Below are 26,734 nucleotides of genomic sequence, written 5' to 3'. Positions count from 1 at the left end.
ATAATGAGAACAAAAAAGTTGACATCTGTTGGGTGCATAAGTATTCACCCCCCCGTGTCAATACTTGGTAGAACCCCCTTTCGCTGCAATTACAGCTGCAAGTCTTTTGGGGTATGTCTCTACCAGCTTTGCACATCTAGAGATGGAAAGGTTTGTCCATTCTTCTTGGCAAAAAAGATGAAGCTCAGTCAGATTGGATGGAGACCGTCTGTGAACCGCAATCTTCAAGTCTTGCCATAGATTCTCTATTGGATTGAGGTCTGGGCTTTGACTGGGCCATTTTAAGACATTAACATTCTTTAATCCAAACCATTCCTTTGTAGCTCTGGCTGTATGTTTAGGCTCATTGTCCTGCTGGAAGATGAACCTCCGCCCCAGTCTCAAGTCTTTTGCAGACTGCATCAGATTTTCTTCAAGGATTTCCCTGTATTTGGCTCCATCCATCTTTCCCTCTATTCTGACCAGTTTCCCTGTACCTGCTGAAGAGAAGCATCCCCACAGCATGATGCTACCACCACCATGTTTCACTGCTGGGATGGTGTGCTCAGGGTGATGGGCAGTGTTGGGTTTTCGCCACACATAGCGTTTTGCATTGAGGCCAAAAAGTTCCATTTTGGTCTCATCTGACCAGAGCACCTTCTTCCACATGTTTGCTGTGTCTCCCACATGGCTTCTGGCAAACTCCAAACGGGATTTTTTATGGATCCCTTTCAACAATGGCTTTCTTCTTGCCACTCTTCCATAAAGGCCAGATTTGTGGAGTAGACGACTAATAGTTGTCCTGTGGACAGATTCTCCCACCTCAGCTGTGGATCTCTGCAACTCCTCCAGAGTAAGCATGGGCCTCCTGGTTGCTTCTCTGATTAATTTTCTCCTTGTCCGACTCTTCAGTTTGGGTGGACGGCCTCCTCTTGGTAGGTTTGAGGTTGTGCCATATTCTTTCCATTTTCTTATGATGGATTTTATGGTGCTCAGAGAGATGTTCAAAGCTCTGGATATTTTTGTATAACCTAACCCTGCTTCATATTTCTCCACAACTTTATCCCTGACCTGTTTGGTGAGCTCCTTGGTCTTCATGATGCTGTTTGTTCAGTAATGATCTCCAACAAACTCTGAGTCCGTCACAGAACAGGTGTATTTATACTGAGATTACATTGCAGACAGGTGGACCCTATTTACTAATTATGTGACTTGCGAATGTGACTTGTGAATGCAATTGGTCGCACCAGATCTTTGTTAGGGGTTTCACAGTAAAGGGGGTGAATACATATGCACTCAACACTTTTCAGATTTTTATTTGTAAATAATTGTGAAATCCATGTAATATTTCCCCCCACTTCCAAATGATGCACTATTTTGTGTTGGTCCATTACATAAACTCACGATGAAATAAATTTTAATCTGTGGTTATACCATGACAAAATGTAGAAAAGTCCAAAGGGGGTGAATACTTATGCAAGGCACTGTATGATGGACTAAACTACAAGTGCGGGATGATCTTGACACATGGCTCACTGGGAGGACTGCCTGAGTTTAGTGAAATCATCCCAATGGTAATACTGCAGGACAAGCTCATCTTCATTGTGAAGAAGCTCAGTGGATGGTATATGGAACATTATAGAGCTTATGATCTGCAAACATCACCAGGCAAGGAAGTGGAACTTGTTGAGCCACAAGAACTTCTTGATGCATACCCACTGGCAGACTACAAAATCGAAGGAATGCCTCTTGTTTCATTGAAAAGATACATTCATGTTTAAAGGGTGAGGCCTGAATGCAATAAGTTATTTTATTTTATTATTTTAAGTTTTTATTTGTTTTAAAGGTTCATTGTGTAAAATTTAGGTATTTTTCCGTTCTCATTGATAATAAATCAATGCACAAGGGAAGGATAATGCATAATTATTTGATGTTTTATCCCCAATGGTATAAAGTGGATTAGTGTAAATTTACTTTAGTTCCTCTGCTTTAATAGAACATAGTCAAAAGTCAGAGGGGATGTGCCTCATATACTGAATCTTCTGCTTGTGTTCTCTTCTCAGACTGCCATGGCTGGTTCAACGCCTGCCAGGCTCAAGGTGATTTTGGGGGAGAACAACGTGGAAAAACTGACTCTTCCAGATGGAATCCCAAACTCACTGGATGACCTTCTCAGCAAGATAAAGAATACCTTTGGGCTGGAGGGCAACATCAGAGTACAATACATGGACCCAGATTTTGGCAACGACTTTTTCAACCTGAATTCTACCACTGAGCTTCAGGATTTGGGGACAATCAAGGTGATCCAGCAGCGAACAAATCCACCTTCGATCAGTGCCATTGAGACCACCTCATCTCAATCCCTGTCAATTGAGTCGGATGACAGTTTTTCAGCGGGATCACATGATACAGTGCTCCTCTCGTCCCCTGAGTCTGTGTCATCTCGAAAACAACAGTTGCCAGCGGCCTTCCCACTACCTCGATTTTCCTACGACACAGAGCTGCAACTAGAGAAGGGGAATTCTGAGTACCACGTCAGCCTCAAAATATTGACCCTCACTTCCCGAATGAAGTCTGATATCCTGAATAAACTGGCAGAAGAAATTTTCAAGTACAAAGCTTACCCAGAAGATGCCCATTTCTGTACAGTTGCAGAGGCCTTAATCAAGAAGTACCCTTGTTTAAAGGAGCCTGGATCATTTAATGGGTGCTATGGTTGGAAACAGAGACTGAAGTACAAGAACTTCAGGACTCTGCTGAAATTGCAGGGGTGTCCAGAGCTGTCAGTAAATTCCCTGAAATCCAAAGCTACTGCAGATGCTTTCCCGGCTAAAAAAGTGAAGAGGCCAAAACGAGCTGAAGCTAATTTTTTTCCATCCTTTCCCATTGGTGAGACTCTGGAAAGCCTTGAAAAAGAAAGACTTGAACTTCTGAGGCAGGTCGTCATAAGGAATAACGAAAGAGTCATCGCAGACAAAATGGCTCTCACATTTGCCTACAGAAGACAAGAGATCATAAATAAAGAGCCCAGCCTCAACGATTTTAAAAACAGATGGCCTGCACTCTTCCAACGAAGAGAGGTAATTATGGAACTGAAGTGATCAAAGTTTCTCAGCTTTTGTATTAATTGGTATTCCATAGTTTCCATATTTGTTAAACTTTTTGGCGTATTTATATTTTTGTGGTTGTATGTGCATGCTTCTGTGGCTACTTAGGAAAACCTAAGGTTGTGTACCAGTCCATTTGTGTAAGGATACCATATCTATTATCATTTGTTTAAGATCAACGCAGAGTTCCAGAGGCTCATGGCTGTTCCCCTGGAGGAGAAGTTCATGGCCAAGTTGGACCTGAACTCCAGTGAGCTGATGAGAGTGATCCGTAAGAAAGGAGGAGCAACACGCCAGAGGCTTGCTGGCATCATTCAGACTATGGACCAGGTAGATGTATATGATCAGAGGAGATCCTTATTTTTCTTAGTAGCTAAGGGGGGTGTCACATGTTATCTGTATCATTTATAGATTCTTAAACATGGGCAGGCCAATGTTGACCACGTCTTTGATTTACAGGTCATGTTTTCAGCTGTAGAAAAGCTACGTCATTGCACTCACATTTTTATAAAAATCTAGAATCACATATGCCTCTGTTAAGCAGATGAAGGATTTAGCTGTAAGAGTTAAGACATCTGTTTTGAGAGATTTGGAAAATTAACATTAATCAAGATAATTTTTTCCTAGACCGAGGATATTAATCTTCGAAGAGAATCACTCCTGAAGGCCCTTGTCATATTCCTGGGAGAAGATCCTGATGATCTTATTAAGGAATATCTTGTAAGTTTTAACACAAATATGCACAACAGTCTAGGGGATATACATATATATCCTACACATGGTGCATTTTTTGTCCTTTCCTAATGCATAGTTACTGTATAACAGTGCAAAGTGCTGCCAATGATGTTTGTTTTTTTTGTGTCATGTACCCATTTTTAGGACTCAAGTGCTGATAAGGACCTGGACCAGCTCACCATGGCGATAGTTGTAATTCGCAAGTTGGGGCAAGGAGGTCAGGAGCCACCGGAGGATATCAGCATCGTCATCGAGGGCGTGGAGGTGCTGAGTGGTCTGAATTCAGTTGCCTCTGCTTGTGCCCTGCTGCTAGGTTATATCTATGCCATCAACCTAGCTTACCCAAAACAACTGCATTACACATTTGAAGCCCTTCAAAAAATAATCATGCAGCTGGACCATCACAAGATGTCCCAGAAGGTCCATAATCTTTACAGCAAATTGCACATTACCTTTGAAACTGTGTAAATATTTTTGCCTCTATTATAGACGAATAGCAGTGGCTCAACAGCTGGACTGAAAAACAGGCTAGTTCAGGACGGGATTTATATGTTTGGTTGCTACCTCAAATCCTGAGAGCGTGAAAGCTTAGAGCAGTGTTTATTGCACGAGGTTCCACCAGTGTCTTTAATCGTTTTTCTAATAAGATATTGTCTGCACATCAATCTCTGTTCCAATTTTCATACAATTTATTCTGCACTTTATCACATTCCCTATTAAAGGTAGTTTTATGTGTTTTTCTTTTCTTTTAAAATGCACATATTTATTTTTATCGCTATAGGCCTGCGATTAAAATGTCCATCAGAAGATGATGTGAATTGTTCAGATGTTGGAGTTGGAAAACGTCATTGTATGAAAAGTTGTCAGTTTGCCTTTTTTTTGTCTAGTGACTGATAAATACACTTGGACTGGAGTGTTGTACATCATTGTAAAGTTCAATTGAACAAAATGTTTTTTGTTGGTTCAAAACCAAAAATATTGTGACACTTAAATAAAGTTTAAAAAAAAGTCACATTTGAGAATGTCTTTTATTCCAGACAACTGAACATTTATATGGTTTAGAAAGTATTTTAATTGTATCGCACAAACTAAATCTACACACAAAGGTAACCTTAAAAACTACTTTATATTAAAGCAACAAATCAGGTTCTAATGGTTCAATATTTTATTTTTAGGTAAAGCAAATAATTGAGTTGGAAAATTGCGAAATTTTAAGTTGAATTCCCTTAAATCTAAGTTGCATATATGCAAATTTCTGATTTGAATTATCTGAGATTATTAAGTACAACTGACTTAAAGCAATTGGGTTTGTCTAACCTGTTTATTTGATTTGATTCAACTTAATTGAATTGGGTGTTACCAATTGAAGTAATTTAATTAAGTTGGACCAACTGATTTCTTTTTACAGTGTGGTGAACATCACAGGACACAGAGAGCAGTGGGCAGCCATGCACAGCGCACGGGGAGCAGATGTTGGGGGAGTAAGGTGCCTTGCTCAGGGGCACTTAGACAGTGGGGGTAGGGATAGTGCTCTTTGGACTTTGGAACAGATCCAGGTGTTATCCTGGCAGGTATGTTGTATTGTCACCGCGAGGAATCGAAACAGCGACATTCCAGTCCGATGTCCGTTACTGTCTGCCCATAGTCCAATTATTCTGCCACTTGTCCACCGGAGAGCAACCAGCCAAGCAAAGGTATCTAAAAACACAGAGCAAAAACAGGCCGACACCAAGAGGGACTACAAGACAGCAGAGCAAGCTGGACCGCTTACAGGTGACTGACAAGATGAACTGCCAGAGAGTGAGAGGAAGTGGCAGACTAAATACTCTGTGGGTGAAGGAGCTAACAGGAAACGGGTGAAGGCAATGAGGGCGGAGCAGGTTATCAAAGTGGTGGGAAAGGAAATAAAAAACAGCAGGAGGTGAAGGTATCTGTAACAAGAGAACAGGGTGACTTAATAAAATGAAGTGAAGAAAAACACAAAACCACTTAAGATGTGTCAACAGGTGTTATAAAAATTTTGCTAGTGTGATTTACTGTCAAGTTACACCTCACTCTGCAGCTCTCTGTCATCTTCAACCATTCATTCTGTCATCATTACAAGCCTTGCAAGCTTTCCAGATGTGTCCTGTGATATCTAAAATAATCCAGTAGTAATCTTTAGACCTGGTGATTGGTTGTGGCAGGGATACAGACAGCATTAGCGTAAAGAAGAAAAAAATTCAGCCTTGAACCAACAGCTACACTTAGAAACTGTGGTGCTGTCTTGATAAATAACTCATTGGACCACACTCTATATGCAAATGATCACACATTATTTCTGTAAATTATATAATGATGTTGTTTTTAGGGAGCCAAACGACACAGATGTGTCAGTTGGTGTGTCTGTGTGAGAGTGAGAGAGCAGGATCAGGGTCAGTGTGCGCAGCTTCTCGATATAATTCTCATATCAAAAATAATACAAATAATAATATTGAATGTAAAAGCAATAGGTGATACTCAAAATTTATATTGTGGTGGGGGCCACAAATCACCCAATGAGAAATGTAAAAAATGCTTTCAATCAAATATTTTCAATGATTCATTAATTAATGAAAAAAGAACATGCAAACAGAGACAACACACTCAAACTGAACATATCCACTGGATCCATCTGAATCGACAACCTGGCAGGGGTCCTTGAGGCTTGAGCTCAGTCATTCACAGCCAAAGCAAGATATTGTAGAATAATGCAAACAAATGTCATCTTTTCTCCCACTGCATTTGAGCTCTTGTGTGCTGCCTGCATGTCAAACAGAAAAGAGGGTTCCATGCCTCTTTGCCTGGGTGCCCAGTCGGTGGCACCAGAAACGGAGTTGAATCTGTATCGGATCATGTCTGCGTTTCGTTTTGCTCATTTTAACACTGAGACTGTTTAAATGCAGCCTCTAACTCCAGAGTGAATCAAACAAACACTAAGTGACTTCATGCATTGATCAGGTGCTGATAACTAGTGAGGAGTGTTTTGTTAGTTCAAGTGAGAGCAGAGTGTAGGACACAGAATCTCCAGCTGAAGAGGGATTAGACTTTCCTGTCAACAAACCTGAATGAATAATGGCTGAATCCACCCTTATTTGTATTACACTGTTTTCATATTTTATATTAAAAGGATGTATTACTTTTATTATGACATTAACTCAGTATAAATGGATAGAGGCAGTCGGGCAGCAAGACAGAGAACACAACAATTATGATACAAATTCACGGTCTGCCTTTCTCAGACAAGTAATTCAATCTTAGACAGTTTTTGCCTTTAGCCTGCACACATGAAATTAAGAAAGGCCCTGCTGGAGGATCTGTCAGTTCTAATACATTGTAAAACCTCCCCAAAAAAACAGTGCGCGGGAAATTTACTTAAAAATACAGATAAGATAAAGTAATTCTACAGGTACATTTGAACTAGAAGACACTTAAATGACAAGTGTAAATGTGAGAAAACAAAAATGTTATAACCTTATAATTTATTATCTTAAATTCTATAGTAAGGCCAATTGAATTTCACCCCTAAATGATTTACTACTTTGTGCCATATTGCTGTGGATGTTAATGTCCCTTTACTGTTTGTTTTGGATTAATCAAAGCAGGAAGCTAGTTGGCGCTAACCTCCACCTTCATTTGTACCTCGAGTCCCAGCATATCTAAACATAGGCAACAATATACTACTGAAGACATGTTACAGTTAACACTGTGAACTACCCCTGCACTGAGAGTAAGCTTATTATTGACTCCCTCAAAAAAGGTAGAAAGATTCCCTCCATACATTTGATTACTCCCTGGCAATTTCAGATTAGCTCCATCCTTGCTCTCCTTTGAATCATGTGCTGTTGTCTTTTATGTAAGGTTCAGTTGTGTGGCTGATATACAGTTCTTCAATGTTTTGATCGATGCACTGGGACACGCTGCTTCCCCCGCCTTCTTTGACCCTGAATTCGTATAAGGCAGAAGAATCAAATAGGAGATGCAACCATGGATGTTTTGATCATATTCTTTGCAGTGCTTTGCAATACTCAACAACATAATGCACTAACAATCACCCTGCGGGAGCAAGTGCATTCTTCAGCAAACGAACCGCATTCAACACAATTAAACGAAGAACACTGCAGATGTAGAGGAAGGAAAAAGCACTGAGCTCCATTGTTCATAAAAACTGAATCCAAACCATGTTTCATGTTTCTGTTTTCTTACATAAGGAGACAAATTACACTTAACCCTCCAGTGTTTTGTTGACTACTCTGTACTAACCTGCTCATCTAGAGGCACTATTGGTATCTTTGAACCATTTATTCTGCTTGTTGTGGGCCTTCATTTATATAGGTTAAAAGGATTGAGCTTGATTGGAAAAGATAATCCAACAAATAACCAATTTACCAGATCAAATGTAATTTGCTGGTAAGTATTGGTTTCACATTTCAATTGAGGCAGCACACTCAAGACTTTGATAAGACATATTTACGACATGTTGTCATCACTGAGGGCTGTGTCTATGTGTACTTGTTATTCATTGGTTTGTAGACACGCAGGAGACTTATGTTAGCATGTTTACAATTTGGCTGGTAGCCAGCATCCTTGATCTCACAAATGTGTGTTAAATATTTTTTGTTCAATTGTTCAAAAACAACAAGTGTAAAAACATCAAGGCTGTCTCCCTGTGATTTCAGTCTTTATGCTAAGCTAGACTAGCATATAATCAAATAGCTGAAACAGGGGTGGTATCTATCTTGTTATCCCAAGTAAGAGTAGTGTATTTACTTTAATCTCTCCAAACACCTATTACTTTCAATAAATAAAAGTGTATTTTCTATATATTTTCATAACACACTTGCAGAACACAGATTCATGTTCCAAGAAAACACATTATTGATAAATGTATCAACATATTCAGCTCAAAATGGAAACCATTGCTAGAAAGGGATGTAGGTACTGACTGGGTTTGTTAGCAACCTATACTCTTACAAACTAAAGCACTGCATTAGAGAGGGCAGACTGACTGATAGAATTAAAGTAATTTCACATAAATTGATTGTAGTGCAGCATGAGACCAAATTTGGTTTAACCAAATAAAAGACAAAACAGCTATGTAGGACAGTGAGTCTCAAAGCCAGTAAAATACTTAATCCTTTAGTACAAAGATAACTGAGGTGTGATTCACTGTTATAGGAATTCTTCTAAAATGTAAAATCCTTTTATCCTCCCTGTAATACAAGTTCATTGGAAAATTGTACAACACACAATGAGAACTCCCGCAGAGGAATACAACGTCACTTCTTCCTTCCACAAGGCCGAAGACTAAGAACTGAAACGTCAAGATGCCGAGTTACTCTTAATCTGTTTATAACAGTTTTTATTTTCTGTTACATTTTCCCATTTTCCATTGTTTCAGCATGAAAGAAGTTGTATTACCTCAAGGTCACAGCCAGTGCACAGAAGTGTAATATCAACACCCCACATCCACCAAAACACAAGATGAGACTAGAATGCAAGGTGCAACATGTGAGAGAGAACGACATGTTGGAGACATGCAGAGGGTAGTTCTAAATTCAGAACAATGTGGGTGTCACCGGTTTCTAATCCTTAGTAATGAGCTCTGGGGGAAGTGATTTTCTTTTCTTCTTGACTTCTTCATACACTTGCAGAAAGAACAGGCACCCGAGCACGATCATATAGGCTTTACACATTCACACATCTCTCCCTCGCCTCATCATACTGGGGGAATAAAATAATACTCTGTCTCTCTCCCCCCAAGACACACATGCACACGCACACACAGTTTGTATTTTCTCCTAAGCAGCTTGTATAAAGACAGTCCTGTCTTCCTTTCCTCTCTGACTCACAGTTACTGAGGGCTGCAGCAAGGCAAGACCAAAGTCGTGTGTGTGTGTGTGTGTGTGTGTGTGTGTGTGTGTGTGTGTGTGTGTGTGTGTGTGTGTGTGTGTGTGTGTGTGTGTGTGTGTGTGTGTGTGTGTGTGTGTGTGTGTGTGTGTGTGTGTGTGTGTGTGTGTGTGTGTGTGTGTGTGTGTGTGTGTGTGTGTGTGTGGCTACTTTGAAACAAACTTTCGATGCCTCATCAACTCTGACACAACTGAGATGAATGTCTTACATGTACTTGAGTACATGCGTGCACATGCATACTCACACACATAAACATCACTTTTTTGATTACACTGTTCATGTACACAATGCATAAAATGAAAGTATACAAATTATGTTAAACGATAAAATTAGCTGAACACACAGTTCCCCTCCAGCTCATTGATGTGTGTTATTTATGAGCCCAGGCCATAATTACTTTGTGCTCGCTGTGTAGCTGATCTGTTGCATTTCACAGGCGTCGCACACACAAGGAGCATGTGTGTCTGCTGCAGAGCTACTATGTGAGGTTTCTGGTATCAGTGCTGTATTTCCTCAAAAACCCTATCCTATGTATTCATCTAAATGCCCGGAGTCTGATGTATGAAGGTCTGCATCCAGCAACAATAACTAACAAGGTATTTGAAATGAAACGTACCACCAATGTCCAGATGCCCTGTAACAGAAATAATCTCTATATATGCTAATATGCCTGAAAACAGATGTTTAATTCAACATTCACACACACTGGACAAGTCAAGTGTGATTACTTGAGGAATAGTTTATCCTCTACAGCTGGAGGCCATACTATTAATAGGATTTGATATCCATTTTGCACTTACGGTCTTCATTACATTAAGGTAGATTTTATTTATCTTAAAACCAATTTAACTCTACTTCTATTGTATGAAATTGAATGATGAGAACCAGTTCACAGTAAGCCATGAGCAGGAATTTAAAGGAAACTGAGTCTACATTATTAAAGGAGTCTCTATATTATCTTTTTTACCTTATATGCAAACAAAAGAAGAGCACATCCAAGAAGCCTAGTAAGAGAAAATAGTGTTCTTGTTGGTGTTTGGGTCTTAGATTACCTCAAGCATTTATACCCTACTCATATATTAAATGTCTTCTGAAGTACACTGTCTTTCAAAGAAATAAACCTGCATGGGATTTTTTGTAATAGAACACCATGTTCATGTATGTGTATGCCTGTTAGAGACACCTTGAATTAATTCAAACATTTGCACCAATTTACCATTTACCATTTTAGTTGTATTAAGTATTCCCACTGCCTTCATGAGAAATGATTGGAACTTGACTCCCTCTGCATTGAAGTATCAGAAGCAGAGAGAATATAATGTATCATCAATGTCACATGGGTGCTTCTTTTCAGACAAGAAAGTAAATGAATTTGCTTCAGCTCGTCAACACTCTGGGCCTCATTTTGACATTCTTTCCCTAAACACCATTGCACCCTTAAATGTCTGTTAGATGGTTTGTCAGTCAGACTACCTTGATTCAGATGGAAATATCATCTAACTGTTATTGAATTGATTACCACCAAGCTCTATAGAGGAACTGATGGTCCCAATTTCGAGAATCGTAGGCTGGGGTTATCACTGGATGCACTCTCGGGAAATTTGGCACAGACCTTTTATGTAGAATGCAGGATGACATGTAATGACTGTGGTGACCAACTGAGCTTTTACGCGTTAAATTAAAATGCCGAAAATGGCAAACATATTTGATGGACGAATTAGACACTTATTTACAAAAATATGTATTATACAGTGCCTTGCATAAGTATTCACCCCCTTTGGACTTTTCTACATTTTGTCATGGTATAACCACAGATTAAAATGTATTTCATCGTGAGTTTATGTAATGGACCAACACAAAATAGTGCATCATTTGGAAGTGGGGGGAAATATTACATGGATTTCACAATTATTTACAAATAAAAATCTGAAAAGTGTTGAGTGCATATGTATTCACCCCCTTTACTGTGAAACCCCTAACAAAGATCTGGTGCGACCAATTGCATTCACAAGTCCCATAATTAGTAAATAGGGTCCACCTGTCTGCAATTTAATCTCAGTATAAATACACCTGTTCTGTGACGGACTCAGAGTTTGTTGGAGATCATTACTGAACAAACAGCATCATGAAGACCAAGGAGCTCACCAAACAGGTCAGGGATAAAGTTGTGGAGAAATATGAAGCAGGGTTAGGTTATAAAAAAATATCCAGAGCTTTGAACATCTCTCTGAGCACCATAAAATCCATCATAAGAAAATGGAAAGAATATGGCACAACCGCAAACCTACCAAGAGGAGGCCGTCCACCCAAACTGAAGAGTCGGACAAGGAGAAAATTAATCAGAGAAGCAACCAGGAGGCCCATGGTTACTCTGGAGGAGTTGCAGAGATCCACAGCTGAGGTGGGAGAATCTGTCCACAGGACAACTATTAGTCGTCTACTCCACAAATCTGGCCTTTATGGAAGAGTGGCAAGAAGAAAGCCATTGTTGAAAGGGATCCATAAAAAATCCCGTTTGGAGTTTGCCAGAAGCCATGTGGGAGACAAAGCAAACATGTGGAAGAAGGTGCTCTGGTCAGATGAGACCAAAATTGAACTTTTTGGCCTCAATGCAAAACGCTATGTGTGGCGAAAACCCAACACTGCCCATCACCCTGAGCACACCATCCCAACAGTGAAACATGGTGGTGGTAGCATCATGCTGTGGGGATGCTTCTCTTCAGCAGGTACAGGGAAACTGGTCAGAATAGAGGGAAAGATGGATGGAGCCAAATACAGGGAAATCCTTGAAGAAAATCTGATGCAGTCTGCAAAAGACTTGAGACTGGGGCGGAGGTTCATCTTCCAGCAGGACAATGACCCTAAACATACAGCCAGAGCTACAAAGGAATGGTTTGGATTAAAGAATGTTAATGTCTTAAAATGGCCCAGTCAAAGCCCAGACCTCAATCCAATAGAGAATCTATGGCAAGACTTTTGCGGTTTGCGGTTCACAGACGGTCTCCATCCAATCTGACTGAGCTTCATCTTTTTTGCCAAGAAGAATGGACAAACCTTTCCATCTCTAGATGTGCAAAGCTGGTAGAGACATACCCCAAAAGACTTGCAGCTGTAATTGCAGCGAAAGGGGGTTCTACCAAGTATTGACACAGGGGGGTGAATACTTATGCACCCAACAGATGTCAACTTTTTTGTTCTCATTATTGTTTGTGTCACAATAAAATTTATTTTGCACCTCCAAAGTACTATGCATGTTTTGTTGATCAAACGGGAAAAAGTTTATTTAAGTCTATTTGAATTCCAGTTAGTAACAGTACATAATGGGAAAAAGTCCAAGGGGGGTGAATACTTATGCAAGGCACTGTATATAAAAAATATTTCACTCCTTTTCATAGGGGAAGACTTATTATTTTGATGGAGGTGTTGAACCTACAGAAAGGCTCAGTCCACTTTCAGGGGTGTTACGGTTTGAGCCTCTTCCCTCAAACAGAAATATGACCCGCTGCCACCAACATTTTGTATTTTAAGCCCTATAAACAAGTTTCGGCATTTGATAAAAATATGAAGATGCTAAATGACTTGCAGGCTACTTTTCTCTGCCTAAGATCAGCAGCACCAAAATAATGTTTTACATTCAGACAATGTAATTTTTTTAACTTCAGCTGATGGGGTCCACATTGGCAGATGTTGATAAGCTGTAGCAGCCTTATCCATTCCCTGTCATTCAACGTCCATGTGATAAAACCTCCCTAGAGAAAATGAGAATAATCTGGAAATGTCTATAAAAAACGGATGAATTGTCATACTTAGTGTCAAATCTGTTTGTACAAGTCCTTCTTGAATGATCTGTATATTTACCCAAGTCGCTATTACCTTAAATCCCTCAAGGATATACTCCATTGTGGCTCAAAAACCTGTAGGGCTGTGGGAATGAGCCATATTGACAACATACAATACCCAGGTGGACTCTTCCAGAACTTGAATTATACATCAAGGAGAAACGCATTACAGTCAGCAATCTGCTTGCAATAAAACAGTGGTGATATAAAAGGCATGTAGACATCCCTTGAGAATAACCTAGAATGTGCCACGACCCATGAGAATAATTGAGCATGTTTGCAGCACAGTGAAGCTCATTATTTTTGCTGTGGAACAACACGCCTGATAATCAAATTAGCTGGAATGTGCTAAAGTAAGACTATGGCCATTTTAAAGAACATTTCTATGTTTAATCTATCCTATACATATATTCAGGCAGTAACAGCTTAATTTCCCCCTCTTAATTCTTCAGATTATGTTGGTCTCTTTAATTAACAGTTTTCACACGGCAACGCAACAGGGGCACAGTGTCAGGATTCTGATTGCTCTTTTCCTGTCTTCTTTTTTTTTTCATCCTGGATTTTGCCACTATGAAACAGCTGAGTGAGTGTGCTACCCAGCAAGCTGAGAAGGTAATGGCTTGCCATATCAACAGGGACCACCTATTCAATCACCTGAGACAGAAATACATTAGGCTGCTGACTTGGAGAGGGTCAAAACCTGGATTACCTCGATTATGTTTCGATTTTAGCTGCTGCTACCCTGAGCTATTAGAATTAGATTTATTTTTATTTCTCAAAGGAAAAAGGGAAGCAGATATTCTCACTGAAATGTACATCGGGCAGAAAACTTAAATGTAGCGTCAGGATCCTTGATATCGAAATTCAGTACGCAGGTGGTTTTTTTTTTTCAAACAGGGTCTAACCACCATTGTTTTCTTTTCTTTGCATCCTGTGATTTCTTAACAACATTATCTGATTCCCCAGATGTACAGTTGTACTTTTGTATGCATTTCAAACTCATGATGCAATACATTTCCTCCTGAAATGTGACGTTAATACTGAGTTGTTGGAATGTGTTGTTAGATAAAGCTGAAGCCTATTTTACAAAATATCTTCATCCAGAGGAGAAGACAAAAATGGCTACAAACACTCAAACAAGCATTACGGGTCAGTAGGTTGCTATAAAGTCTACAGCAACAATTTGTTAAATACATTTATATATATATATGTATTTCTATATGCTAATCAGACTACTGATTTGGGTGAACTTTCCCTGGTGAACCAGGAGGAGAAATACCATGGTGCCTTTGAAACGTACAACTTCATGTTACTGTGCAGAACAGCAAAACCAAAAGTATTAATGTGCATAATCACAAACATTAATATATTTATATAGGATGGCTATGGTTATTACCTTTTATAAGTGATGATTTTTAGTAGGACTTCAGTTTTTTAATGAATTTGACATTGAGTTTATGGACGTATACATTTGTAACATGTGACCTCTGATATTCAAAAACATTTCTTAGAATTTGCCCTCCTCTCAACATCATCCTTTTAGCCAACACACGGCAGAGAAGGTTTTCTTTCAAGTCATCTCAAAATAAAAGCCTCTCATCATTCTCTCTCGTAGAAAACAAAGGAGCCAGTTCACCAGGCTGTCCTGTCTCTTTGGTTCCTCAGATATTGACCAGTCAGCTAAACACATTCATGCCTTTATGATTCCAAACAAAGAGGTGAGTTATTGCTTTTTGACCTGTGACTTTTGAACTTGGACCCTGTGCAGCTGCGTAATGACTTCCTGCTGTTGTGTATTTGATGTGCTACGGAGGCACAATTCTTTCCCTGGTGTGAACAAGAGCAGTATTGTTTTTCCCTCGCTTCAGAGGACTAGCTGATTCACATAGGGTGCTTACAGTCTCTTGTTGAGCCCCGGTGGGGCTTTTGAAAATGATTGGTTTTGGAAATAATCATAGTGGGATTAAGGATGTTCATTCATGTCACTTCAGTCTGTGCTTTATCTACAGGCTTCTCAAGTGGTTGATATCAGATGTTAATTCCAAATTCACAATGAATGTCAAATACATATTTTTGAATTGATGAGATTGGGATGGATTGTTTTTGCCTTCTTAACCCCTTTCTTTAGTGAACTTAATGCCTTGTGCCAGCTGAAACTTTATTTAGCAGTTAACATCTGTGTTACCTATTTTTCCCCATTTCACACACTTTCTGTTCTTGAGTTGATATAGAAACAACAAATATTAAAACATTTCAGGACATTTATTATTATTACGTCAATGTGAAAACATTACATTATTGTAGAGGAGCATCAAACAATGAATCTGACAGTGACCAGGTAGCTGATGGTTGGAGGAAATCAACAATCCAGCAAGCAGGCCCTGCAGCTGTCTACAGGCACACTGAAGAAGGCCTTCACGAGAGTCAACACATGCAAAGTGGCAGGGCCTGACAACCTACCTGAGTGTGATGTTCAACACTGTGCAGAACAGACGTTTACTACACCACAGTCAGTCAGGCAGCAATGTCCACCTGCCTTCCATCAGTCCTATGCCTGGAGGGGCAAATCCCACCTGGATGAGCAGCTTCCGCCCCGGGGGTCTGCAACCGGATCCTCAACATCCTGTCAAAGGAGCAGCAAACATCGCACTTTAAATCCATCTCAGTGAGCACAGATTCACCCCAGGCCTTTGTCTTGAGACTGCTCCGATTCATAACTCACAGCTGTACAACCACATTTGACCCCAACGAAATCAATACTTCTGTAGATGGTGTCACAGAAGTGGGAGACATCAACAACAATGGGCCTCATTTACTAACATGTGCGTGTGAATCACGACGCGGATGTGGACTCTGCTGAATTATTATAACACTGCTGCTTCAGGATCAGACGCACATTAAAGGTCCGGTCTTTGTCAGAGTCTCTGTCGGAGTCTGTTTTCTTCCTCACTCCTTCTGACCTGCATTCACTTTACACTTTAACAATAAACACTAATCGCAAGTTCTTAGGACAAGTACAGTGCTGATGTTTGTTTTAATTCGACAGATATTTTTTAACCTGCTACACAACACAAGATGTAACGTGACGCATACAGTCAGTACATCAGGGTTAAAGTGAGGGGAACGATCCGGAGTCATTATTCGGCATACTAGATTAATGACTAAATACATATGATTATCAGTTTGTGACACACACACAAACACACCTGCAGACAGAGATCATCCAGCAGTTTTACAGCAGTGTTTATCCAGAAACATTAATATGAATTCAGCAGGTTTTTATAGAGATGATGAGGATCAAAGGGCGTCAATTTCACAGTTATTGAATACATTTGGTCAATGCATTAGTAAATTTAATTATTGCCGTCTATATAGTATTTTAATTTAAAGCGTCAAACATGCGTATACACTGTTAGTAAATTAGGCCCAATGAGTCTGCAGACATGACCAAAGTGGAGCAGCTATATGCAGGGTGCAGATCACATAATTTCTCCCTAAATGGAAATTAAACAAAAAAATGTGCTGATAGATTTCAGTTGAGCTGGCCGGCACCATCATCTGCTGCTGACCTTCGACTCTAATCCTTACCTGCTGAAAAGAGATTCAGTAAAATCAAATTCTCTAGACTGCATGACCGACCTGACCTCAACCATCAACCCCTGAACCATTACTAAAAAGGACCGACAGCCACTCCATTCCCTCAGGAGACCAAAAAGGGCAAGTATCCCTTGTCCCACCTTTACCAACTTCTACAAGGGAAACTGCAAAGCAACAGAACGGTATATGATTTTGCCACAGAAATTCTCCTTTTGTCAGGGCTCAACAATATACAAATCATTCACATATCAAAACACAGTATGTATTTGAAAAGAAATCTCAACAATGCACACAATGTTCATTTAAAACACAGACCAAATAACAGAGTATCCACATCAGAAAGGAATGTTCATAACAGCAACTGACAAAATAGGTATTAGTTCAGTCTATTTTAATATGTTCAGGGTTGGTATTGTAGAGGGACTGAAGCATTTAACTTATCAGTTAATATTGGCAAACATATTTAATCCTTATCTGTACAGTTCAGCTCCTGCCCCTGTCTGAAGTGCCTCATTAATATCTTTTTTTAATTTATGCAGTTGAAATATTGTAACCCAAATCTCAATGATAATGAAAAAATAATAATCTAAAAATATAATTTTCTCGCACCGGAAGTGAAACTACTTCCGGTTGCGCCGCTATAAACATCCGGATCGGGAGAGTCCCTTTCTTTTCCCCGGTTGAGCTCTGTGAAGCATGGTCAGCTATCAATCTCCGGTAAACTGGTGATCAGCGGTGAGTTGCACTGTGTTGTATATGATTAGCATAGCGTGGTGCTAGTTTAACCTGTGTGTGTTGCCTTGGCCGGCGTCCGTTAGCTTCATGCTAACCGCAAACACCATACCCCGTTTGGGGAAGTCACTAAGTGTTGTTTGTGTGTGTTACTTGCACTTAGTTTTAACACTTGTCTTTTAATAGCCCTTGATATATTTGTATTTCAATTATAATGTTTTGTTCTTTGTAATTAATTTCATAAATTAATTAATATTAGCCTTAGCCAAAGTTTTGTGTGTTTGTAAATGTGAATCCTGACTTTTTTGGACTTATTCCCTTTTTCCTCAAGGTCCCCCCCCCCCCCCCCCACACACACCTTTGGCGCTAACATTGATGGCGAGCTTCACAAATGGAGTTATATGAGCCCATCTCCTAACCCTGCGAGTGGTAGGAGCAAAACATACCCTAACCCTTTCTATTCCCCCCTGTGTCCCACGTTTTCCTCGGACAAATTCACGTTATATCAATGAACTGCAATCACGTGATTGAACAAATGGAATGTGCATGAATTTAATTAATGTTTCAACTGAATTAATGTGCATGGTCAAACCTAATGTGCATGAATTGAATTTGTGTTTCAACTGAAATAATCTGCATAATTTGAAATGACTGAAATGTTTATTTTTTGTTGACTGTTTTCTGCCAAGTGAAAATACAAACTATATATATAAAAGCTACCTGTGTCTCCTTTGTCTTGGCATTCACACATTGGGCCCCAACCGAACCTATATTTTGCGCACTCGTTACAATATGAAGAAAAAAATCATTTAAAAGCAGCCTTTTCCTGTTGAATTTTGGGAGTGCTTTCATCTAAACAGCAGAAGAAGAGACAATATCCTGTCTCAGAAAGCATGCTGAGAAACCAGTCTGCTTTTCTTACCTCTAGACTGGACAATTGTAATTCTATATTATCAAAATATTCCAGTAAGTTAAAGAAAAGCCTCCATCTGATCCAAAATCCAGAGTGCTGACAGGAACAAGGAGATATCATATATTCAGAATGAATGGCACAGTGAAGTTTTACAAATGCACAAAATATGAGCGACGTACAAAAGCTTTTGCCACAAATGAAGTTGTTGACACCTGGATTGTTTTCACTGATCTTTTTAAATGTTCAATGAAATTGAAAAATGAAAAACTAAAACAGTTTAAATTGACAATCTATATGACAGATGAAACAAACATCAATTGGTATGAATACTATATTTCCTCAAATAAAAGTACAGCTATATACATAAATATCAGGACTAACCCTAACACTGTGGCGAAATATACTTTTCACTGTCTAAGGGAAGACCTCAAGGAAAAGTCAGGATGACAACAAAGTTAATAGGAGACCAATGTTTGAACCAAATCTTGGTAATCCATTTAACAGAAATAATGGATGAACTAAGCAACCACCTCATGAAGCAACATTGCCGTCCCCACAGCCAGCACGAGTGCAGCTCTGCTACAGGGCCATGAAGGGAAGAGAGTGAGTCTCCTGCACAAAAGCCAGGTGACTTTCATCCTGTTACGTTCCTCCTCAAATAAAAGCCATGCTGCTCTCTGCATTTGGAATAAATGTCGCTATATATTCATTACTTGTGCACTGCAGAATTCATACATTGTGAATGTAATTCTTTTTACATGCTCTGCTTGAATAGAGGTTGTAATAATTGGCTTTGGCTCCTATATAAAAGAGAATGCCTCTGTTTAGTTTGTAATTTGCACTTCAGCCTTTCTCCCTTGATAGTGTTCACATACAGGGTATCTGGCTCCAACTGAAACACAAAACTGCAACCTCAGTTCATTTATATGACTTCAATTAAACCCTGACCTTTATCATTCAGGTATTGAATAGTGAAATTTCAAAAGAGACTTTTCCTTGCCTTATTAATGTACTGTTTGCGTGTTCAGACAGCATATGAATGCCTTCGCCTGTATGTCATACTGACCATTAAAGGAGGTTAACAGCAACTCTTGTGTCCCTCCACTTACTCCTGAGTTCATTATAATTTCCTGTCTCGATATTAATCAAGGTAACGGCAGGAGACTGCAACAGCCATCGCAAGCAGAATAGATAAACTGTGGCAGTCTAATATGCTCTGCTTCTATTAAGAGATAGAATGCCAGGCAGTAGAGCACATACCTCCTTCAAGACCAAGCAATCCCGCCTAGCTCTTAAAATAGAAAAATGTAAAGAAAAATAAAGTAGTCTGATCATCTGGACTCAATCATACTAACTCCGAAAGCTCTATAGCAGAGGTATTCAACTCAAATTTAAAGAGGTCCAGTTAGAGAAAATGTCTTGAGGCAAAGGTCCTGAAGATAATAATGTCTAACTATATAGTCTGATAAACATTTAAGTAGTCTAGTAGTTGTATCAACATCTGCATGCACTAAATACCCGACTGTCAAATCAGTACTATTCAAAAACTTTTACAATATTTATTGTCACGTAACATAGAACTGATCATATTGCAGATGGAGTGGATATAAAAAGTCTACACACCCCTGTTAAAATGCAGGTTTTTGTGGTGTAAAAAAATTTGACCAAGATAAATCATGTCAGAACTTTTTCCACCATTAATGTGACCAATAACGAACAACTCAATTGTAAAGCAAACTGAAATATTTTAGGGGGAAAAATAAAAACTAAAATAATGTGGTTGCATAAGTGTGCACACCCTTTTATAACTGGTTAATTCTGAATACAGACATCCCCAGTCACATTCAAACTCATGTTAAATAGTAGTCAGTACACACCTGCCATCATTTAAAGTGACTCTGATTAAATCCAAATAAAGTTCAGCTCTTCTAGTAGGATTTTCTTGACATTCTCTCAGTTGCATCTTACAGCAAGAGCCATGGTCCGCAGAGAGCTTCCGAAGCATCAGAGGGATCTCATTGTTGAAAGGTATCAGTCAGGAACCAAGGTTGAACTTTTTGGCCATAATTACCAAATGTATGTTGGGCGCAAAAACAACACTGCACATCACCCAAAGAACACCGTATCCACTGTAAAGCATGGTGGTGGCAGCATCATGCTTTGTGGCTGTAGAGTTGCAATGTTAATTGTCTGGAATGCACAGACTTGAATGGCTGAGTAGTATCACTTGGGATGGCTTAACTTGCATGCAATTCGTCTGTGCGTTTCCTCATCCACTAAACCACAACCGTAAAGACTACAAAAGCTGCACCGGTTACAAATAGAAGCGCCCCGTCAGGTTTTAAATCATAACCTGTTTTCGCTGTAGGTCCGGACTCGGACCGCGGTCTGCCTGTTAGTGACCCCTAGTCTATAGTATTAATATGTGAAACTGACAGAAATGTTAAAAATTCGCAACACAATGTTGACGAAGGTGGTGCAAAAAGTCCTGGATCCACACGATCATTTTGAATGGTTGTCCCTGACCCATGCTTCTCTCCTCCACCAAGTTTGGAGCATATCAGTCCAGTACTTTTTGCATAATCCTATACAAATACAACTACTATCAGACAGACAGGCATGGGTGAAAACATAACATCCTTGTTTGATGCAATAACTCAAGACGAGATGTTTCCAAAGAGAAGAGCTTAAAACGTCTTTCGGGGTGAGCACAGGGAGGATCAGTTACATGTTTAACATTTGCTCTGTCGGAATATAAGAGCCTCAGCAGGTTCCTCTTCCTCTCTACCCTCCCAATCCACTCCTTAAAATCCATTATTCTTCCCTGCTGAAATCACCACACCAGCAAAGAGCTACAACACCCATACGTTTCAAAAGGACAGCAAGCTGAACTGAGAGAAGGAGTCAGATCCGTTATTCCTTGACTTCCTTCCAGACTCAGGAGGGAATCTCAAGGAAAATCCTCACAGACAAGGGGCCTGATTTATAGCTGTTGCATTATGTGGCAGTTATGTCATGTCAGCACAATTGAATTTTTTTAAATTTTTTTTATTAAATTGTGATTGTGGTATTCTCTCTCAAGCCATTTTAATTACATCCCATGGTTAATTAGTTATGCTTTTCCTGAAATTCTTTTTTTCTGACTTTGGTGAGTCCCTCGTTTTTCATTTGGCATGAGAATGATATCGATATTTATGGGTTTGAGTATCTCAGCAACTGTTGGATGCATTGCCATGAAATATAGAAGATACAGTCATGGTCCATCAGGAGACATTTGAAAGATGTTCCTGATCTTCTTGTGGTGCATCAACAACATCACAAGCTCAAAAGTTATTTGTTACCGTTGTGGTACATAACTGCTTAATTGTTTTTTTTCCCCTTGCTCTCATTTGTTTGTCCATTTATTTTGCTTTATTTTAGACCAGTAGTGAAGTCAATGCCACAACTTATTTTTGAACTTCTACCGGCTAATTCCACAGGTGTCATTACGTCTGTTTAAAAAACTAAAAACACATCCCATTAATCAATAACACTTGGTATGTGTGTCCATAATAGACAAATTTGGTGCAATTTGGACACACTTAATTCAATATAAATCAAATTGGAATAAACAGGGAAACAGCACCTTGCAGTCAGTGGCCTAACAGTCTGTGGAGCAAGTAGAACATATCTCCCTCTAAAATCATGGAATAGCAGTACTTGGGTCATAACTGACCCATCAGCAATGATATCTGATCTTTGTCATTGCAAGAACATTCATTCATTCTTCATGATGTCCATGACTGTTACATCAGCTGTGTTTTTCTCTTTATTATGCCAGACATTTATTCCAGTTTTGAAATCAGAAATGTTTGAAATGTTCATTTATTAACACACATGATTCTCTTAAGATTTTTTATGTTGGCCAAAGAGTAGGCTGAACACGGCTGCTGTGTCTTCCAACTTATCTTCGCAATTAAAGAAAAGCAATGAAACTATCACGCTCGTCTGATGCAAGCTATTAAGTCTTTCTACAGAGGTAAGATAAAGTTGAGCAAACTTCTCATCTTGCTCAGCCTCATAGGCCTGTTGTAAATTTGTGTTCTGTGTTTATAACCAACATGGACAAAAGAGTTTGTGTTAGCATTCTTTCAGCTGATTATGATGATGCCATGGTGATGACAGACGCTAGTTGTCACCAGTGACAAAAGTGAGACTTAAAAACAATTATACATTATCATTATTACCAATGCATACCATAACAACAATCCTCTGTGTACTGATTATAACTACATTGTTTCTGGAGATTCTAGATAAATTATCTTCTAAGACTTTGAATAGATAAACAAATAAATACATGTAGTGTATTTGTTTGCTATTTGTCAGAGAGAAGTTGGCTTTGCCACATCCTTAAAGGTTTTCAGTAGGGATGCACCGATATGGAAATTCTTGGCCGATACCGATACCGATATTTAAAATAACAATCTGGCCGATACCGATACCGATATTTGTTTATTTTCTTTTTGTTGTTATTCATTCACCCTTTTGTGCCAGAAAAATAATTAAATCATTATTTAGAAAGCACTATTTAAAAAAATTTCAGCCCTTCATCACTCTTATCTTTTAATGAGCACAGATTGAATCAGATTTATGAAACAATCTTTGATTTAACTAAACTTTATTTAACAGAGACATATTATGCCCATTTTACCGCAAGTTGAAATGGTTCCTTGGGATCTTAATGAAATGTCTGTAACATATTTTGGTCAAAATACCACAAGGGTAATTTAAGACAGTACCTTTTTACCCTGTTTAAAACAGCCCTGTTAAAGTATCATTATAGAGAACGCTCTTCTCATTGATTTACGGTAGCAGTATTGCCCGTTTATTAGATGTGTTACGGCTTCTGCGTGTATGACGTATGTTGTCAATTCCCTTGTTACCTGTGCATGAGACGGATGAATAGAGCCGGTGCACATGAGAATAAAGTACTTAAACAGACGCTACGCTCATACTTTTTACACCAAGTTACACTGCGTGAGTCAAGATAACTTAACAAGCCCTCCTCAGTTTTACCTGTTTTGAGTGTCGGGCAGAAATCACATCGCGTCAACACCCACCGTGACCCTTCACGATGCTTGTTTTAATTAAACAGTCGGATTTCCCTGGTCCGCACCAGTTCTCAGTCAGCTGCTAGGCGCCAGCCGGAGGGTTCCCCCAGCGGTCGCCGTAGCTGAGGTGATCCGCGAAGGGCCCAGAGTGGCCGCCGCTGACCGCGTACCCGGTCCCCTCCAACGGCCCGCCTTCAGCGCCGGCGATGGACACCGCCCCGCGGTACAAGAGAAAGAAAGCCCCCCCACCAGTGACGCCGTGAGGTGCCACCGGATGAGGACCTCCCGGTGCCGCACACTGAGCCTCTGGCCGCGGAGAGGAGGGCGACGGAGCGACTGCTCCCCCAGCTGCGGCACGTGCCCAGCGGTTTTACCACAAATATGAACATCGGCCAATGATATCGGTTAAAGTCAAGTTTATTACCGATAAGCCGTTATCAGTAAACGAGGTGAATATCGGCCGCTACCGATGTTCGGCCGATAAATCGGTGCATCCCTAGTTTTCAGATATGGTACAGAAGCATCTGGGCAGATCCTGGATTTACCGTTGCATTTTTCTCTTCTCTAAAAGGTAATTTCTCCGAGAAGAGGACAGGGGGAAAGGGAGTCGTCTGCTCATTGATGATGGATAAAATGTACATTCACCAGCACCCTGGCTCAAATGCATGGCTACCTGGACATTGGTGCTAGTAAATCCACTTGGGAAAGAATTGAAAACCACCAATAAAACCTTCAACAAAGCAATGTGCCAGAGGTTCAGCCAGGAGCAAAAAATGACTCCTATAAATTGTAACTAATACCTGCTGTTGCTGTTGCCACAGTGATTTGCTGTAAGAGTAGTGCAGCTTATGAACATTGATTCAGAAGCTTCAGAAGTGTCAAGCCTCGCATGATGGCGGCGAGGGTACAAAGCTGCCATTTCAACAATGAACAAATGTAACCATAGCACTGTTCATAAATCTATTTCTGTATGTTGAAGATGAAGGCTCTGCAGGTCCTCCTTCATTGCTGCAACAAAATTTCCACCAGGTCATTCCCACCAGATGGATGAGGAGGACGAGGGGAGTAGGCACTTCCACCTTAGACCACTCCCGCCAAACCAGTGGAAGGAGACGGCACCCACACCAAGGTTGTTGCCCATGGTCTCCACATGGACATAGCTGTAACCAGTGAACCAGACCTTGGCTGGATAGAAATAAACATGATAGTGAAAAAATTATCATACTGAAGACTATAAAGAAAAAAAAACATACAACACTATGTTATGACTCTGCTCGCTGTGAAAAAGGTGGCAATATAAAACCAGATGTTTTTGGTATATGAAAGTTTTATCATATTTTTAAACCTGGTTTTAAGATTGAAGGACAATGCATGTCATGAATTAAACAAGAAACAAGGTGCTATTTCAAATATGAAAACCAATATAACAAAGGGAGGACTCTTAACAAGAGCTATCTCGAGTTAACCAAAATGAAAAAGAATACTCACTAACAACACAACGGTTTCAAATCAAAAGTCATAAATTGTCAACACTTGTAGCCAATTTGTGATTTGTGTGTGCATGGTTTTCTGTAATTGAAAAAAAGTAATGGCAGGCATAAACAACCATCTATGGAAATTATTTTTTATAATATTCAATAAAATGTAACATTCATACATTTTGATTATTATAATAATAATAATTATTATTATTCTTCACCCCCTTTGCTTGCCCCGCTGCTGCGTCAGTATTGCTGCCAGTTGCTTCAGCCCTCCAACACCCCAACATCCAGCTGTAGTCTCCAATGGGGGGACTGTCAAAGCAGCACTGGACTACCTGTCTTTCCAGTGTGGACATGGACAGACCAATCATAGCTTCTTATGGCTGGCTAAACTGGATTTATACTTTTTCATGTTCAACAGGAGTCTGGCTCAAGGTTCCTGCAGCATAGATTTTCTATCGACATGTATATACTTTATATTCCACAAAGTGGGAAACTGCTTACTTGCTTTCCTTTCCTTTTACTTGTAGTTATTGATTGAACTGGAGCTACATCCAGGTAATGTGCTGAATAAGAAACAATCTAAACCTGCAAAACAGCCCAAAAAGCAAACCTAGAAAGGGGTCGAGAAGCTGGGCCAACAACACAGTGCTGTCACATGTGTCACCTGACCTGAAATTCAAAATTAAACTTGCTAAGTAACCAGGTTGTGAAAACATATCTACCAAACCCATTGGCTCAAACAATTACAGATATGAAAATGTAGTTTAGGCTGGTTATATATCAGGCTGCTAAGGCCGGGAGAAGGAAGGGTAGAGAGAGAGAACAAGCTGCTTCTTTTAATGTAGATAGTTATTATCTAGTCAGGCCAAACAGGATGCACAAAAAGGAGAAACAACACATTTGAAACTTGGACACGTTATATTGAGTAGATAACAACAAGCATTCCATTACAAAAAGGCTGGACGATCAAGAAACAAGCTACTCTTGATTGCCATTCCTAGCTCCCATTTTAAAGGGGAATTACAGTATTTTTCAACCTGGGCTCTATGTTTATAAATGTGGATGTGTAAACTAAACTTGTACTTGCAAAAACCTTTGGAATCATTAAAGTAAATTGCCTCCCACTGCAGCCACAACAGGGCAGCAGTGGCAACGATGTTACCTTATGGGGCAAAACAAAACTAAAAATCTTTTTTTGCCAATAAAAGGCTATAAATGTTAAACTGGGTCTTTCCTGAGTTTGGAGAGACTCCATGTCTTGCTCAACAAGAAGTTTCACTCCGATGATGTGGTCATGAGTGTCCGAAGAAGACTCATCAAGATCACCAAT

At 39.7% G+C, this 26,734-nt stretch overlaps 1 protein-coding gene across 1 annotated transcript; it reads left to right on the top strand.

The window, feature by feature from the left end:
- Positions 1-1,933: 1,933 nt before the first annotated feature.
- LOC128446402 (uncharacterized) lies at positions 1,934-5,681 on the top strand. Its single transcript, XM_053429436.1, has 4 exons — positions 1,934-3,059; positions 3,261-3,416; positions 3,966-4,095; positions 5,467-5,681. Exons 1-4 carry the CDS (start codon positions 2,049-2,051, stop codon positions 5,679-5,681), a joined length of 1,512 nt encoding a protein of 503 aa, XP_053285411.1. The 5' UTR covers positions 1,934-2,048.
- The last annotated feature ends 21,053 nt before the right edge of the window (positions 5,682-26,734 follow it).

This window comes from Pleuronectes platessa, chromosome 8, assembly GCF_947347685.1.
Source record: "Pleuronectes platessa chromosome 8, fPlePla1.1, whole genome shotgun sequence".
NCBI classification, from domain to species: domain Eukaryota; kingdom Metazoa; phylum Chordata; class Actinopteri; order Pleuronectiformes; family Pleuronectidae; genus Pleuronectes; species Pleuronectes platessa.
The sequence above is the reverse complement of the archived record's forward strand: the minus strand, read 5'-3'. Positions and strand labels throughout refer to the sequence as shown.

Coding starts and splice junctions, on each gene's coding strand:
- LOC128446402 (XM_053429436.1), top strand. CDS start 2,049: ATGGCTGGTTCAACGCCTGCCAGGCTCAAGGTGATTTTGGGGGAGAAC. Junction 3,417..3,965: donor TCATTCAGACTATGGACCAG/GTAGATGTATAT, acceptor ACCCATTTTTAG/GACTCAAGTGCTGATAAGGA. Junction 4,096..5,466: donor GGGCGTGGAGGTGCTGAGTG/GTCTGAATTCAG, acceptor GTCTGCCCATAG/TCCAATTATTCTGCCACTTG.